The sequence below is a fragment of the Piliocolobus tephrosceles genome, chromosome 14 (genome assembly GCF_002776525.5).
Source record: "Piliocolobus tephrosceles isolate RC106 chromosome 14, ASM277652v3, whole genome shotgun sequence".
NCBI lineage: Eukaryota > Metazoa > Chordata > Mammalia > Primates > Cercopithecidae > Piliocolobus > Piliocolobus tephrosceles.
Genome location: NC_045447.1, coordinates 73,906,902 through 73,924,887, shown reverse-complemented (window position 1 = coordinate 73,924,887; position 17,986 = coordinate 73,906,902). Strand labels below are relative to the sequence as shown.

At 38.6% G+C, this 17,986-nt stretch overlaps 1 protein-coding gene across 1 annotated transcript in view; it reads right to left on the bottom strand.

Moving 5' to 3' along the window:
- The window catches only part of PTPRD (protein tyrosine phosphatase receptor type D), a 366,160-nt gene that overhangs the window by 5,189 nt on the left and 342,985 nt on the right, over window positions 1–17,986 (bottom strand). The window contains exon 26 of the mRNA XM_031934008.1: window positions 8,164–8,339. Coding sequence (XP_031789868.1) covers window positions 8,164–8,339 — 176 coding nt within the window. The remainder of the gene's footprint in view (window positions 1–8,163; window positions 8,340–17,986) is intronic.

The window sequence follows — 17,986 nt, the reverse complement described above, 5'->3', positions numbered from 1 at the left end:
CTTTGGACCAGATTATTTAGCCAAAGAAAGACTTAGAATAGGCAATAAATGATACATGGGGCACCATAACTGTTGCTAAAAGTGACTGTAAATTCATACCTAGTAAGTTTGGGCAGTGGTTGTTCATTAGTATTCTGTAACGAATGGACAAGCAGGCTAACTTCAGATAACACAAGTCAAAGTTATTTTTGGGAGTAAGGAAATGTTGGTACCCTTTTGCCAATACCCACTGAATGAGGGAGACTATAATGAAGGAAAGTTTTAGATAAATATCAGAAATTTTAGTGGGCAGAAAAATTAAATGCTGAACTATTTATTTCTACAGGTTATAGTAACTATTCTGGAAATTTTTAAGACCAGATTGAATACTTGATTTTCCATAATAAGGACAGAGAGCATCTCAGTGATTCTCTTTTAACAACAGTGTAGTTCTCTGCACTCAATCAATATTCGGCTATATCTATTCCCAACTGGTAGTCAGTCTGGTTTGTGTATTCCCCCATTTTATTATATCTTTACTAACACTAATTAGTGGAGGACAAAGAGGCAGTACAATATTTGAAATGAGAGTGCTATTAAAGCATTTGACCACCAGTGCAGCTTTTCATATATACAGCCATAAAGTTGAAAAATATTATTCTCAAAATAAACCAAATTACATATCATAAAATTGCTTACCAGTTCATTGAACCATTCACACACTTTCCTAACTGCTTATTAATTTTAAAAAAGTTATTCCCTTTTGTTTGATGTGTCTGCCAGAAGTTGACATACGGAGCTGCCGTAAACTTTTCCAATGACTTTCCCCATTAAATTGAAAGTCATTAGGTCTCAAGTTTCTGGCACTTTGTCCTAACCAGAGCAGAACAGTGTGAGGTGCCTCTTTCTCATGGCCAAGTAGCACTTTGATATCAGCTCTTCCCACATGCGGTGAGTCCTCAGAGTATCCACCTCAGACATAATCACTCCTGAGGAGCACCTGGGTGCCCCACATAGCCCTACAGCCACCTCTGCTTCTGCCTTGGTCTACTCAGCAGTTGCCTTTCACTCCAGTGTCACCTCTTCCAAACAATATCATTGGATGACTCAGTGTTTCAATAAATATATAATTCATAGGTACCAGTCAGTATCAATGCAGTTCAATATTTTAACAACCAGTACAACTATGTTGGGTATTTACCAGTTGAACATCAGCCTTTCTGGACATTCTGCTCATAAAGAATAGAGAAAAACCAAACATTGGACCCTAAACACTAGTAAACAGAGATTAATACATACTTCTGAAAACCTTAGAAATGAGACCTAATCCAGCACAGGAGAACCACAGACATGAATGCAGAGAATGAGAGAGGCTTTGTACAAAGTCATCAGGAGCAAAGTTGCATCTCCTTCCCCCATTCCAACTCTTTACTCAGGCCATGAGGACTCTAACTGGTTTTAAGAGGAATGCTTTGAGCCAGAATCTGTCGGCTGCCTTTCTAAGTAGAGCAGGTGGGGTGGGGAAAGAAGGTAGATAGTCCAGAAAGCTAACAAACAGCAAGAAATTGGTGGGATTCTTTCTGTTTTATCTGACACTGTGTCTGCTGACAAGAGAAAACCAAGAGTGTGGAACTTGCTAGATAAGGACCCCAACATCCTTTAGATTGCCAACACGAGCATCATTCTTTTTGTTGCCAGCGTCCTATTTACATTAAGTATCCACCACTTTCAAAACAATCCCATACATCATGTAGACTCCAAAGGCAATGTTTGTGCTGCTGGTCCTAAAGTTGCTTAAACAAAAAAGCAGTTTCTGTTGCCCTAGATAGGCAGCGCTTTAGGCCGCAGTTTGAGAAATTAAATGTTCACGGCCTTTGGTGCTTCCAGTTCCATTTGGAAAAGGACACAGACCTGGCATTTGGAAAGCACTTGCTCTCCATTAAACTTACCGAACCTTGACAAACCCAAAGGGCCAAGAATTAGTCTGCCACTGGCCAAGGCTGGGCTTTCCAAAACCGATAACAGCAATGAAAACAATAGCACTGCCATTTATAATCTTCAATGGGATTTTGTCAAATTTTAACCCAAAAGGATCTCACAATCTGAAAAGAATCTCAAGCTTTGTTTTATAGGAAAAGAAAAAAAATGTTTGAGCACAATCTCTTTTTCTGCTGTTTCATGCTCAGAACTGCCCCCTTAGCCACAGAACAAAATGTGAATATGTCTCCATCTCACCTTCACTTTGTGCTAGGGGAAGTTTACTAAGGTGACATTCAAGGACTAAGGAAGACATAGGAGGAGGAGTGAGTGATCATTAGGTCAGAAGTGTTCCACCAGCCAAATGTCAAGTTCTCTAAAGTGTTAACAAAATGAAGTTAACACCAGCCCAGTCCCTTTGGCCCTGACAGCATCTAACCTCCATTCTTTGGCACAAACCACAAAATTTAGTAGGGCAGGAATTTTCCCATTTTTTGGCCTAAGATACAAGTCAAGTCACGATGCACAAAACATTTGATCTGCTTTACTAATGTATGGCATCATCTGGTTTGTATGATTCCCTATTTGGAAACAGAAAATGGGACTTAAGATAGCTTGGAAACCCAGAATAGAATTTTTCATTTCTAGCCCTATATTTTCACTACGAATTGACACAACCCACACTGGATTACAATCAAAATCATGACCCATTTGTTAAGTGTCAAAATTTCACTCCCCACCTCCAACATTTATAATACTAAGTACATTTACAAACCTCTTTAAGTGAATCAACCCCCACTATAAAGCTTGCAAGGCAAGATAAATAATGAGACTCTACTATGGGCAAGGAATGAAGGCAGGCTGCAGAGGTGAAATGAAAGTCAGATATACTCTAACCCTGAGTAAGCCTTTCAACTTCTAACACTAATCATGGTTACTCAAGAACTTTCTAAGCATGAGGTTGATACATTCCCTCTGTGTTCTGTGTTTCAAGATGGAAGACAGAGTAAGAGAGAAACAGTCAAGAGGAGATAGATGAAGGGAAAAAGGTGAACGATCACAACTAAATAATAATTTAATATACACCTAAAAAAGCAGACAAATCCCATCTCATAGATGCCATCTTGTGCCCCAGTCATCCACAAATAATATCCTTGGAGTGGAAATCCCAGCTGTATACATTTTACTTTCCCTACAAAGTGCTTCATTTTTTCCAAACATTTTCCTCCTTCCATGTGGTTGCCCAGACCAATTCGTGTGCTTATTGGCATGTTATGAAACATGGAAACAATTAGAAACCACATTCTAGGGCACTAGAATGACTTGCTACAGAATCAATGGACTACGCAAAACTTGAGAGGATTTGGCAATAAAGATGGAAACTGTGGGGGAAAAAAACCCACTAACGGTATTTCATATTACACAGTACATTCTACAACAGCTTTAAACTGATCTGTGTGTTTCAGGCAGCAGTCATGCTTTCTCTTCAGAATCTCCAGCTTCTATCATTGTTTTTAGTTTTAGTTTTTGTCGTTGTTTTGAGATGGAGTTTCACTCTTGTTGCCCAGGCTACAGTACAATGGTGCAATCTTGGCCCACCACAACCTCTGCCTCCCAGGTTCAAGCGATTCTCCTGCTTCAGCCTCCAGAGTAGCTGGGATTACAGGCGTGTGACACTATGCCTGGCCAATTTTGTATTTTTAGTAGAGATGGGGTTTCTCCATGTTGGTCAGGTTGGTCTGGAACTTCTGACCCCAGGTGATCTGCCCCCCCCCTTGGCCTCCCAAAATGCTGAGATTACAGGCGTGAGCCACACTGCACCCGGCCCATTGTTTTTTTCTTTATGTACCCTAATGAAACTCATATGAAATATTCAACTTATACTTTTCCTTCAGGGTTGATAGCTGAACGTATACAATAGGCAAAGAGTCTTCTCAGTTAAGTCTGGAATTCTTTAAAGGCCACATTTGAAGGGAAGTAATAACATTTGAAAATCAAAGAACTCTTGTTTTCGATTAATCAACTTAAGTCCTAATCATACTTCACACTTACAAGGGTTTCTTTAGCCATGCAAATACTAAGAATGATCAGTGCTCAAAACAGATGCTAGTGAAACTTCTAACACCTGCTAAGGAACCCAGCAGCCTTTTGTCTCAGTGAGCTATTCTAAACCACCAAAGGTATTAATATGAGCACTGCTGATAAACCTCAGACCTGAGCGACAACTTAAGAATGAGCCAGTCAGGCACGGGCTGGCTCAAGCCTGCAATCCAAACACTTTGCGGGGCCAAGGTGGAAGGACTGCTTCAGGCCAGGAGTTTGAGACCAGTCTAGGCAAAAAAGTGAGAGTCTGTCTCTACAAAAAATTAAAAATTAGCTGGGGGTGGTGCTGTGCACCTGTAGTCCCTGCTGTTCAGGCAGGATTGCTTGAGTCCAGAAATTTTAGATTATAGTGAGCTATGATCACAACACTGTACTACAGCCTGGACAACAGAGTAAGACTCTAACTCTAAAAGAAAAACAAAAACAAGTGAACCAGGCTGTGGCAAAACAGAAAGCTTGAAAAGAGAGATGGGGTCTAAGGCAGGAGAATTCTCTAGCACCATAAAATAATCAAAAAAGAGGAGAGGGAATGTAAGACTGAACCATAAGGAAACATCTTCAGTGGCACTTATCACTACATGTAACCCATGTCTATATCACTTATGATTTTCATGTTGTGTTATAGTCAATGTAGCAGCCAGAATGTTCTATTGTGGTCTGTTCCCTGGCTGATCTCTATTCTGGAGATCCTATTTTGGGGGAAAGCAAGTGGAAAAGAAAACAATGGTCTGAGCTCCACTCTCCTCTTGACTAAAATGCATGGGTGTGCCACACCGGGAAACGGCACAATTAACCATATTCAGTGACATGGAGAGGTTGGTCAGGATTCATCGTCAACCACAGAGAAACAAACTCTTTTCAGTTGGGAACAAAGTGCATTATTTGGAGGCTATCTTTTGGGGAAACTGAAGTTGTCACTGCAAAGCCTCCAACTGCTTTACCAAACAATACCATTTGAGACTCACTGAGCCACTTGGCCAGATCCTTTGTCTCAGTCAATATCCACAATAACCCTTCCACATAATCCAAAAAAGAAAAAATGAGAATTTGAGGAGTCAAGTAAACTTGCTCATTGTCACACAGCTAGGGGCAAGAGTTGGTATTTGAACTCAGACATGTGACTGCAAAGTGCCCTACTTGGAACTGTCCCGTAGCTGTCCTCTCTCATGGTGGTATCCCCATGCGGTCTTGTGTAATATCAAGCTATCTTCTCTTTCCTTTTCTCCTCTCTTCCTTGCTGCAAATCCATGGTCAGCGGCGATTCTAGCATACTTCTAATTCACAGAAGCATTTATAACACACACACATATTTTCTTCATGTACCATGGGAATGAGTATTATTTTAAGAACCTGAGCCTTAGTCTAAATAATGACATTTCAAGCTTCAGCTCTTGGAGAGGTAATTTATTTACAGTACCTGGACCACCTCCCTTTATAAGGAAGAATGGTGCCACGTCCCCTCATAGGGCCTGGCTAGTTCCAATGTCTGCTTTGAAGCTGGCTGCTGGGAATTGAGAATTCACTGAGTCCCAAGGTCAGCCCACAGAACCCACCACGTTCCTAAAGTCTGGAGCTATAGATTTCAACTAACAACTTACCCCTATTTATAACCCTGTTTTTATAGGGAAAGCCAATTCAAGCTCTTGTTTGGGAATCCAGGAATGCCTTCCCCTTTCTTCCTGCTACTTTAGGTAAAAGAGCAACTGGATAGGGAAAGGGTGAGATCGGAATGATGGGAGGGAGGCAGATGGAAAAGCAGATGAGATAATAGGAAGCTCCACTGCTTTGTTAAATCTCTCCGGGACATTTGGTCAGTTAGTCCCAAGTGTTCTAGACTGGAGAACAAAGGACTTTTGGACCCTGGGGGCCAGGGCTCATATGTATTGTCAGATTGATGGCGGCTGAGACTACCCAACCGCCTATTGGCTTATGCAGGTCATCACAAATCTGGGTACAGGCTGAACCACCACAGAATAAAAATCACAAGACAGCACTTTAATTGGCCTCCTTAGGCCATTTAACAAAGGAGAAAGCCAACTTCCAAGAGCAAAGAGTAATTAATGAAGGGAGCAAACAGAGGTTCATTTAGCAACTTCCAAATAAGTTCCTCTGGCTGAGGGGGGTTGCAGGAGAAGGTAGCCTGCAACAGAAAGATAAACTGTAGGTATTTAAGTCACAATGCCTTCCGCCAAGAACTGCTCATTACCATCAGATGTTGCAGTGGCAGTGGGGCAAGTTAGAACTAACTTTATTATTAGAAGCAATTAGGGAGAAAAGGGGCAGAATTTCATTTGGTTATTTCAAAACAAGTTTCTGTGCACAGTTTAATGAAGGCCTGCAGTGTCAAGATAAAATGTGTGTTTTACTGAAAACAGCTTTTGCAAATGACTGCTTGTTACCAGCAGTTATCTCCAGGCAGAACAGACTGGGTAGGTTGGATTTACATGCATGCCGTAATATAATAGTTCAGCTGTCTCAGCTTCACAGAAGTGTCAACAGGCAGTATGGCTTGATGGTGAAGCACGTGTGTTCTGGAGCCAGACGGTCTGTCTTCAATTCCTATCCCTGACCTTGGTAACTGGATGACCTTGGGCAAAGCTTCTGTAATTTTCTGGGCCCCAGTGTACTCATATGGAAACTGGAGGTCATAGTAGTGTTTCTTGAAAAGGGCTGTTTTGACATATCAATGCACCTAATATGTTAGACATTATTATAGTTATTAACTATTATATCCAAGATCGCTTGGAGGGGGAGTTGTTTTTAAAGAAACTGCTTGCTATATAGGAGTTACCTTAAGTACAAATCGGTAACAGATCCATTTACATCTTTTGAATGCAGTTTGCATGTAAAGTATGACAGATATTTGTCTTCAGCGTCATGTTTATCTTAATTCCCATTTTAGACAATATTTCAACATCTCTATACAATTCAGATGCTTTGAAAAGATCTAATTGCTTTTCAATTTTGCTAAACCAACCATTTATCACTGCTTTTGATTTCCCACCTTTGAGGTTACAGTTGTGGCTTTTTAGTATTTTTCTGTCTGAGCTTTTCCCTTATAAATCTCTTGGGCAGTTTTTAAATTGTCCCTCATATACCCACCTAGGCTTAGAGAAACCGCCACATGTTGAGCTTAGAAGGACATTTACAGAACCTCAACTCTCGCACAGTAAATGGGGAATCAGGCTCTCTTCCTTATAAATATCCTTTTTGAGACTACTATAACCACAGTAAAAGAGACCTCTCATTTGTGGTTTCAAATTCTGTCTTGAATGTCCCCATTCTTCAATGAAAGTATCTACTATCTTCAATGAAGTTTCAGAGATTCCTTCATTAATTTCTCAAGGTTAAAGGTTGATTTTCTTCAGATGCTACAATATGTGCACATGTCCTCAGGGATATGGTACACTGCTTACCCAGTATTTTTTAGTCCTTCAAACCAACAGCATTTAACTAATGTGCCATGCACCATAATATTGGACCCATATGATGAATAAAACTCTTTTCTTGGACCTTACCAAGCAATGACTCCATTATTAAATCTACTCATTTTGGGGAAGTTTAAACTAGCAAAACGCCCTCTATGCATTTATGTGTTTTCTCAGCCGTGTATTTAGCCACATCATTTTTCCAGCTGCCCTGACTTAATTTATACTAATGTGAATAATTTAAGCAAGAGCCTCTTTCACAGAATTTAAGTCTTACGCTGCAGATTATAAGAAAGACAAAGTGGAAAATAGTGGAAGTACATATTGGTGGGATTCTCCCCAAAGCCCATGGGTTCTTGTTCAGTGGTGTTTTTGAAAGAGGTTCAAGTTAATATTTATTTTATCTAACCAAATTGTCTATTCCCGTGAATATTCCTTTTTTTTCCCCCCTTTTAGCAACCACACACATCATAACATGGGAGAATTTCTTTTTTGAAAAGACCCAGAGGAGTTTTAAAGAATGGTTTAATTAGAGTTGTTGATGCCCATTCATAATTAGTATCTGTTAGAAAGTTAAGCCTTAGGGAAAGGTTAGATTCCGAACAGAATAAAATATGCAACATAGGGGCTCTGAGGGAAAAGTTTTAAAATGAAAGAGGTGGATACTTATTCTTACCCTTGATCTTTCTTCTAGTTTTGTCATCATGACAACTGTGGCACTCCGTTGTTCCCATATCATTCTCCAAAAGTCCCCAAATGTTTCGGGGAGAGATCCCTGTGTTGCAATATAGGCATTTTGTTTCCTATAGCCATCTATGTAGTTGGCATTCACATAGTCACTTCCTGGGATCCCTGGAAAACAAGGAGTGTTATTCAACCAGGTGAGCACATCACAAGAGGAAATAGCCTGGGACATGACCTAATGGCAGTGTTATCTTATTGTTCCACCTTACACTAGAGGAGTCACAATATATTGAAGGTCAGGTTTTAAGCAAGATTTAAAAAAACAGGTCCTATTAGAACCATCATGGAAAAAAAATGTATTGAAAAAAAGTGTCAGGTCTTCATAATATGACAAAGAAAAAATACAATAGAAGGTCCATAGAATTACTTTTCTTTCACTGGTTGTTGGTTTTCTCTGTTGTACTGGCAAAGAAATAGTTTGCAAAGAACAATAAATAATCTGGTAACATTCCTCACCCATGTGCTTCCCAGACAAAAACGAGATAAAAGAATGCCTGAGTCTGAAAATACAAAATAGGGTGGAACACACCATAATAGTGAAAAATTCTTTGTAGATTTAGTTAACAGGAAACTTATATGTAAACTCATTTAATATTTACAACAACTCTGCAGTAAGTCCTGTCATGAGTCCTGTCAGGAGAAAACCGAGGTGCAAAGAAGTTAAAGAAACTTGAGCAAGCTGCTCAAACTCGTGGAGTCAGGTTTAATCATAGGCTACTCGTATGCGTCTTGACCTCCGTAAAGCATTGCTTCTCATTTAAAACTCATGATTTGTTGTAAGCAGCACATGAACTTCTTGGATTACAAAAACTGCCTCCTAATTGGATATCGAACTTCTACTTTTGTCCTCTCCAGTTTGTTCTCTATCTACCCTGAGAGCAATTTTAAAAAATTTATTTCAGACACTGTAACTTCTTTAAACCCAACAATGGCTTCCCCTTATACTTCAACTAAAATCCAAACTCTGAACATCGCTTACAAAGCTCTGCAACTTCCCAGACTCATCTCATTCTACTCACCTCCTTGCCTTTAAAACTCTAGACACTGGCCTGCTTCAATGATTAGAAAACATTTATTTCCCCCCTTAGTGCAATCCACATCCTAGAATATACTCTGTCTCCTTCCCATCATAAAACACCCAGCCTCCATCCCAGAAGGTCTGCCCTGGAGTATCCTGAGACATCAGAAGTCCCTTGACAGCCCTTTTATACTACTGATTACAGGTTGTAATTATATATTTACTTGTTTGTTAATTTACTTATTGCCTGTTTTGACCACGTCTCTTTTATTCACCTTTGCTACCCTAGCGATAAAAAAAGAGTAAATAATTTGCCCCAGTTCCAACATGTAATCAGTAGCAGAGATGTAATTTAATGTAGATATTGTGATTTAAAGCCTAGTTTTCCATCAGCACATGCCTTTAAGAAAGACAGAGGCAAATTTGAGCTTCTTCCAAGTAGAGTAGCCACAGTGATTAAGGGAATCAAAGTTACTCCATATGAGAAAGAATGTATACTATAGCCTAGCAAAGGAAAGGGTAGGATTTAGGATGAGAGCTGCCTGTGAGAAGAAGAGAGGTTTAGATTTACTCTGTTGAGTTCCAAGTTTTAAATTTTGAAAGATGTAACTACAGAAACAATAAAGCATTTTCAAGTGGTCAGAATCAAAAAGGGAGTTAAGTTTCCTTGGAAGGTCATGAGCTGGTTATCTGTAGCGGGGAATAAGCACTTTAGAGGAATATCAGCATGATATGGAGGTACACTAGAACTTGTGCATGATCCCTTCTACCCTGGGAAATACGAGTCTTGGAATTATAGGGTAACCATTTTTTTTTTCTTTATAATGAAACATATGTTCCCAAGCTAAAATTGTTATATTTCACTGATTGCCACTTGCAATGACTTTGACTGCTTTTCTGATTCCAGCTGTAAAGTTGATCCTCTCAAGAAAGGTAATAAAAGTCAGATGGAAACTACCGCACTCTGAGATGAACACATGGATATGAATTACCACCAGCATTAGCTGAAAAGCCTTTTGAGCAAAACTTGAAATGCGTGGTTGGTTGTAACATTATTCATCTATTACAGCTACTCAAGAAGCAGTTGGGGTTTTGGCAGCCCTTTGTTGATAAAGATCCTATTCCTCCCCAACACCAGATTACTGTAGATTCAAATGACAGGTTAAATAAAATTCTCAGGTTACAAACACTGGGACGTACACACATCTTACCTATCCATACGATTTGGTTCTGAGCCAAGAATGAATCCATCTAACAGGAAAAACCCACTTCCAAAATTTTAATTTAGCAGTTAGCAACATTAAAGAATTGATTAAAAGGATTCTGGCTAAGTGCCTCACTCAGCTGCCAATATACAGAAAACTTTTTTTCCAAGAAAAATCAGAATGGAGAAATCTGGGCTAAATGACTCAGAAGATTCATCAACTGGGCCCTGTGCCACATCCCCCCTTATCAAGGAAAGCAAATGTGTCTGAACAATGCATCTGAGGACGGAGAAGATGCACACGAGAATCATTCCTAAAGACAGTGAATCAGACCCATCCAATTCTCTTTGCGAAAAAATGTTAATCAGTTAATATGTAATGAATTGGGATTTTTTTGCATACTGCTCAATTTTGAATAAATTCTCTTTTGTTTTATAAGAAGGGGGTAGGCTGCTACTGAATAATGATTGCAATTCCCAGGATAAGAATACAAAAATGTTGCCTTAAGACTACTGGGCACCAGGAATCAATACTATCACTAAATGCTTTAAGAATTTAGGAATTGGACAAAGTGTGGTAGTTCATGCCTGTAATCCCCACACTTTGAGAGGCTGAGGCAGAAGGATCACTTGAGCCCAGGAGTTTGAGCCAGCCTGAGCAACATGGTGAGACCCTGTCTCTACAAAAAACAAAAATAAAAAATTAGGCTGGCGTGGTGGCTCATGTCTATAATTCCAACACTTTGGGGAGGCTGAGGCAGGAAGATTTCTTGAGAACAGGACATGACAAGCCTGGGCAACATGGTAAAGAGACCCTGTCTCTACAAAAAAACTAAAAACTTGGCTGGATGTGGTGGTGCATGCCTGTAGTCCCAGCTACCTGGGAGCCTGAGGTAGGAGGATCATTTGAGTCCAGGAAGTCAAGGCTGCAGTGAGCCATGACTGTACCACCACACTTCAGCCTGGAAGACAGAGCAAGATACTCTGTCTCAATAAATGAGAAAGAATTAATATTTTGAAAAAGAGGTAATTGAAAACAAAATCAAATAGCTGGTAGAGCAAATTATCAAGCCAATATTTTATATCCTGAAAATAATGCTGAGGTTCCTCTTATATTTTGATACCTATTTGTAAGAAGGTAGTACATGGAATGAAAGTCTCCTTCTGGCAAATCTCTTTACCCACTCTGGTGAAAAGACATTTCGGGTAAGTAAGTTCTCTCTCACAGGTCCTCTGCAATGTGGAGATATGAGAGATGGCTATGTTCTCCAGAAGCTCTAAGATCTAGTGAGTACTGTATTTCTACAACCCAATATAACGCACTGTGCAGAAAGATGAAGGAGAAAAAATTTTAGAAAGGATGGTGGCTTGTCCTAAAAATATTAACCCCAGATTGGAAGCTAAAGTTAATCAGCAGTCCATTTCAAGTAGATGAGACTCTGGCTTTTAATGCGACATATTTAGAAAGACTTTTCAACCAACACTGTGAAAATAAACAATATGCTGCTTTCCAAATGTTTTGGTGCCATGAAACGCTTCTTCAGTAGTTCTTGATTAGGATGTTTCTGCTGGAAGGCCAGATCTAACATTCTTTCACTTTTTGGGGGTGACTTTCTCTAAGTAGTGCGTATTTGTTTATTTAATTTTCAATTCCCTGCCTTTTCCAAAAAATGATTTGCTTCTGCTAATGCAACATTAATCATAGTGCACTTCTAATCCAAGAGAAGTGTGTGAGAATTAATTTAATTCCTTTGGGGTTATGACGGATGGAAATATAACTTGAAATGTACTGAAAAGAAAAAAAGAAAAAGAAATGTAGTACTGAAAGAGTATAGAATTATTACACATTAGGTGATTGCTTTTCATTCTTGGAGTCATGGAGATCTTCCTCCAATACCAGAATAACAGTGCTTGATTTGCTTTTTGGGTTTTCTGTTTGTTTTTTGGTTGGGGAATGAGTTTTTAAAACAACAGGAACATGTAAAGATGTTTGCCTTCTGCTCGTCATAGGCAAAATCTTAGAACACACTGGCCCTGTTGCAGGAACTCTCTTGGAGTCAGTTGGTCTTAGTGTCTTTGTTCAAGAACAGCTTACCTCTAAGACTGGTTCTTTCCTAGGAGTCCATGGCTCTACTGCATTTATAAAACGGAGTGGGTTTTCATGATTTCTCATGCACTGTTTCATGCACATTCTCTAATCAATAACAGTGATGTCAATAGTTCTAACGCTGTAAATAAGTGTTTAGTCTTCTAATCTTACACACGAGAAACCTAAGGCTAGACCCTCTAACGTCATATTACACTAATATGCTCCATTCCTGTGTTAAAGTGTATTTCCTCAGTTAACGAACTGTTCTTTCTTGTGGAATTAAAAAATATTACTTACATGCTTTATACTGGGTCTTTGTGTTCTGGACTAACTAGACCTGGCTGTAAATGCAAGCCTGTAAAAGTGACAGAGGTTGTGATGAAGGGAATGATTGGTAGAGCTGTGCTTCTGTTGTTCTTCATGCACAACAAGCTATAGCATACAGCTATTTGAACAGAATCAGGCAAGTTTCAGGCTCTCATTTTATTTGCTGTTGATTGCTAGTTACGGTTTTCAGTGGAAAAATGAGCCTGGATATAGACTTTGAATAATGGGGTCATGTGGATTTTTTAAAGCCACCAAGAAGGAAAAAACAAACAAACAAACAAAAAAAAAATCACCCAACTTGCTATGGATTTGATTTTTGGGGTCAGAAGATAATTTGATTTGAAAAGATGTCTCTTGTCTCTTGTTGAAGCAGTGTTTATAACGATGAGGGGTTTATAATAAAGCCTTAAGCCCTTACGTTAAGTGAAAAGGCAGGATGCAAAATAGTACATGAATTATTTTACATGAAATCAAGTAATCCTAAGGGGAATGTTCGCAATTTTGCATCACATTACACTGTAGGTAAAGTCGTGTGTGCATTTTAAAGTCTTGGGACGATACCAAGCACTTGCTAAGAATTTAGAGAAACTGACCAGGAAACCTGGACTCCTGTCTAGGGCTGCTGGTAGTTTACTCTGTGATCTTTGGCCAGTTACTCAACTTGTCCAGACCTGTAATTGTTTATTTGCTAAACAAGATGTGTTGGACAAATTGATTCCCTCCAGTCCTTTTCAGTTCTAAAATAAGGTGTCTCTCTGTGCTATACTCAACCTTCTTGGACTCAGAAATCTCTGTGAGGTTATTTTAAGATAAATAGAGGCTTTGTGTCTCTCAGATTAGGTAGGAACGCACTCTGATGCTCTTTCAAGCTGATTCCTATTGCTGCTACCTTTGATGTGCTGAGATGAGATTTTTCAGTGAGGCTGCTACTTCACATCTTGATTGGAACCTGATGGGGCAAAAAATAAACAGAAAACAAGAGGAAGTAGTGGTACTAGGTGGTCTGTCCATGCAAAGAAGCTCTCCTTGGACTTCAGGGGGTGAGAATAACTAAGAGGCAGCCTCGGAGGGAAGGCAGAATCCTACCGTGGCTCCAGTGGGTGCTGCTGCACTACAGAGATGGAGATGAATGTTCAGCTGAACGTCTTACTTTGCTCCAACTCACAATTTGGCTTCAAATCCCAGGTACTTTTATTTTCTTTAAGTTCTACAAATCCCTAATGAAGTAACGACTGTGTCAAAAAGAAATTGCTTTTTGGCAAACAAGTTTGTTCTTTGTTGTAAGACAGAAGTACTCAAGACCCAATAGAGCACAAAATCTACCTTTTATTTGATAAATAATGTCCCCTCCTGTACTCCAACACACAAACAAAAAAGCATAACAACACTATATTGCTGGTTAAGACCTAGACTGAAATTTTTACAATAATGTGGCAAAAATGTTTACTTTGCCATCTCCAGCAAAACTAGAAAACAGAAAATAGAAAAACAAAATCTAATAAAAATTTACAAGCAAATTGATTAAATTCTAAAGGACACAGGCCTTTCCCCCGACCCTTTGCCTGTACAATGACAGCCACACATGGCTGCATCAGACCTGGTGACATGAAGGATTCTTTTTGCAACACACCAAATAAAGCAAACATTTATTGCAAAGACACAGTCAATTACTTGCCAGGGTATCCCCTGATATAGCTGCAGTTTTTCCATGTTTCTACAAAACATACAAATTTTTTTTTTTTTGAGATGGAGTCTCGCTGGGTCTCCCAGACTGGAGCGCAGTGGCACGATCTCGGCTCACTGCAAGCTCCACCTCCCAGGTTCATGCCATTCTCCTGCCTCAGCCTCCTGGGCAGCTGGGACTACAGGCACCCACCACCACGCCCAGCTAATTTTTTGTATTTTTAGTAGAGACGGAGTTTCACTGTGTTAGCCAGGATGGTCTCAATCTCCTGACCTCGTGATCCACCTGCCTCAGCCTCCCAAAGTGCTGGGATTACAGGCGTGAGCCACCATGCCCAGCTACAAAATTTTTTTATAAAGCATGCCTGTTCTGTGGGCATCGTAGCTCAATCCCACAGTGAGATAATGGAGAAACAGAAGATATTCAGAGTATGTGAACCCAACCAGAAACTCCTCATTAACGTATGCCTTCCTCTACTTGATTTTCCATACCCTCACACTGCTGAGGAGGCTGGGTTTTGAGAATGGATGCAGGAAAGTAGATGGGTGATTGAACCATCTTTGAATACATTGCAAGATCAGCAACATGAGTTGGGGAACTATCAGCACCTGTGATAGAGGGGCATGCTTTTTGGTTAGACAGCAACTTGCCTTAAAATACAGTAGACCTTAGGCCACTGAAGCTTAACTTTTCAGCCACATCATGGAGTTATGGTCCAATTAGCTTTATACTAATAAGGAGGCAATTACTATAGAGGTTCATCAAGCAATGAAGTAGTCAACAATCAAGCATGAGACATGACTACAGAAGCTCTATGTGTAGGAAACACTCCGATGCTCAGTCTCCTCATCATTAATATGAATATCATGATCAAAAAGTCCTGGAACCAACACCTCTGTGAGAATTAAATGAATCAATACATCTGAAATTTCCAAAATGTCATATGGATTTTAGTTATTATTATGATTGATGTAAAAATGGAAAAAAGCCTGCTTATTCTTAAATACCCTACTGATAAAAAGTAATTCCAAATCTGGAAGGCCCCTTTTTAGCTTCTCCATTTAAAAAAAATTATCAGACAGGATAAAAATAATTCTTTTACAATTTCCCAGCAATTTACTACCTGTATCTACATTCTAACAACAGAACCATAGATGATGTAGGTTTATCTACAGCCTCAGAGTAATGAAGGGTAGATTCATTAGAGTAAGCTACATAGATGTACAATTAAAAAAAAAAAAAAAAAAAAAACTCCAATGAACTAAAGACAATAGAGATAAAAATAAACTCACTCCCAGAGCTTTCTGATTTTACTCTTCGATTAGCTTTCTGAGAACAAGAGTAAAGTAAAGAACAACACAGCCAGCCAGCCCTTAACAATGCTTTTTCTCTTTTCTGGGTAAGAAACATCAGCAGGTATAGTCTAAGGTAGGAGCTGGAGAGTAAGAGATACAACAGCACTTGCTTGGCTACATGTAAGAGAAAGATGCCATTTACACAGCTGTAATTAGATAGCTCTTAGAAAGACTGCAAGCATCCTGTGAAACTGTCCCAGATTTCCCAGGCTAAGTGCTATCTAGCTTTCTATTTAAAACAAATTAAGCTATAAAAACTTGTCTATTCACTGCTCCTCAAAAAAAAAAAAAAAAAAAAAAAAAAAAAAAAAAAAAAAAAAAAAAGAAAGAAAAAGAAAAAGAAATGCTTTAATGTATTTTTTTAAAAAGTACCCTGAAATAAAATGATTAAACTTCATCACAGTTGTAAACAACTAACTTGAAAACAGAAAAAGTGAAAATGCTACAGAAACCATGCCATTAGCCTAAATCAATGATTGATGAAGAGTGTGAGAAAAATGAACTCAACCAATAATTGGATGGGATTTTTTTTTTAAATGAGTTTTTTAAGGGATGGGGTATACATTCTAATAAATTTCCTTTAGTACCTTAAATAGAATTTCAAGAGCAAGATAAAACAAACATGAGGTGCCAATAAACTATTCACTAGTGACAGGGAAAGAGGGGGAGAGAAATCCAGAGGGAGAAAAAGAGATCATATTTATTGAGGTAATATGGGGAGGAGCACACAGCAGCTATCAAAGGACTTCTTTATTGGGTGAAATAATTGTAATTGTTTTGATGTTAGAACTTCAAATGGAACATTTATATCCACTATAACTAACATTCCAATAGAAAATGTTGGATAGATTGTATTAACATATTTTCCTAGGTTTATTTGGTTTTGTTTTACTTATTGAAAATACATCCGGTTACCAGATAGGCCCTCTGCCCAAAAAAATAAAAGAAAAAGATATTTTACAGCATGGGTACAATGTGAAATTGGAGAATATGTTAACATGTGCTGACAGCTGTTTTAAATGAATTGCTATAGACTTATTCACAGAATACTCTGCAGAAGAGAGGCTAAGGCACAACTGAAACACAGAGCACTAGTGTGGTGGCAAATGGTGGATAACATTACAGAAGGAATAGCAGTAGTTTCTTGTCTTTATTTATTTGTTTTTCAGTGGATTTATCTTATGGGTGGTGATTCCATGTTAGCAGCTTTCTCATCTTAAAGGTAAAATTGCCCATCTCACAAATAATCAAGTTATTGTAACATCATCTATATTACTTATGCTTGGATTTTTTTGAATTGTTCCTGTTTTGCAAATCAAACAGCAGATGATAAATATTTGAATTTCCATTTAAAAGAATCGATTCTTACCCCTGTTAAAATTTGTAATGCTATTATGGGTCTTGTTTCCATTTATCAAGCACCAGTGTTTTCTTTTGCATCACAGAAAACTTCAAATACATGCAGTTTTCTCATTTGGATATTATTAATTTTTCCATAGATCACACACCAAAGAAATTTCATCTGCAGTTAAAAGGGTCTATCTGTAGTAGTAATAAAATGCATAACACTAAAGATAATCTTAACAATTCCCAATATTTATTATACATTTTCTTGGTGCCAGGCACTCTTCCAGGTGCTTTACATATGTTAGTTTATTTAATCCTCCTAGTAATTGTAGGAAGTAGGTACTATTAATAATCCCATTATACAGATGAGGAAACCAAGGCTCAGCAACTAGTCCAAGCAAGCTCTGCAGAAGCAAGCAGACCTTAGGATGCGTTATTAGGAAAGAGGTTCTTGAGCAGCATATAGGCCCTCCTAAGAAGGCACTTATTAAAGAGATGAAGTGAATAAATATACTTATGTTTTGAAACTTTAAATATATGACCCTTTCTATAAGAAAAAATTAATGCACTGCTCTGATCAGAATGTGTTCCCATAAATTCATATGTTAAACTTAATCACTAATGTGATAGTATTGAGAGTTAGTATCACTAATGTGATAGTATTGAGAGTTGGTATCACTAATGTGATAGTATTGAGAGTTGGTATCACTAATGTGATAGTATTGAGAGTT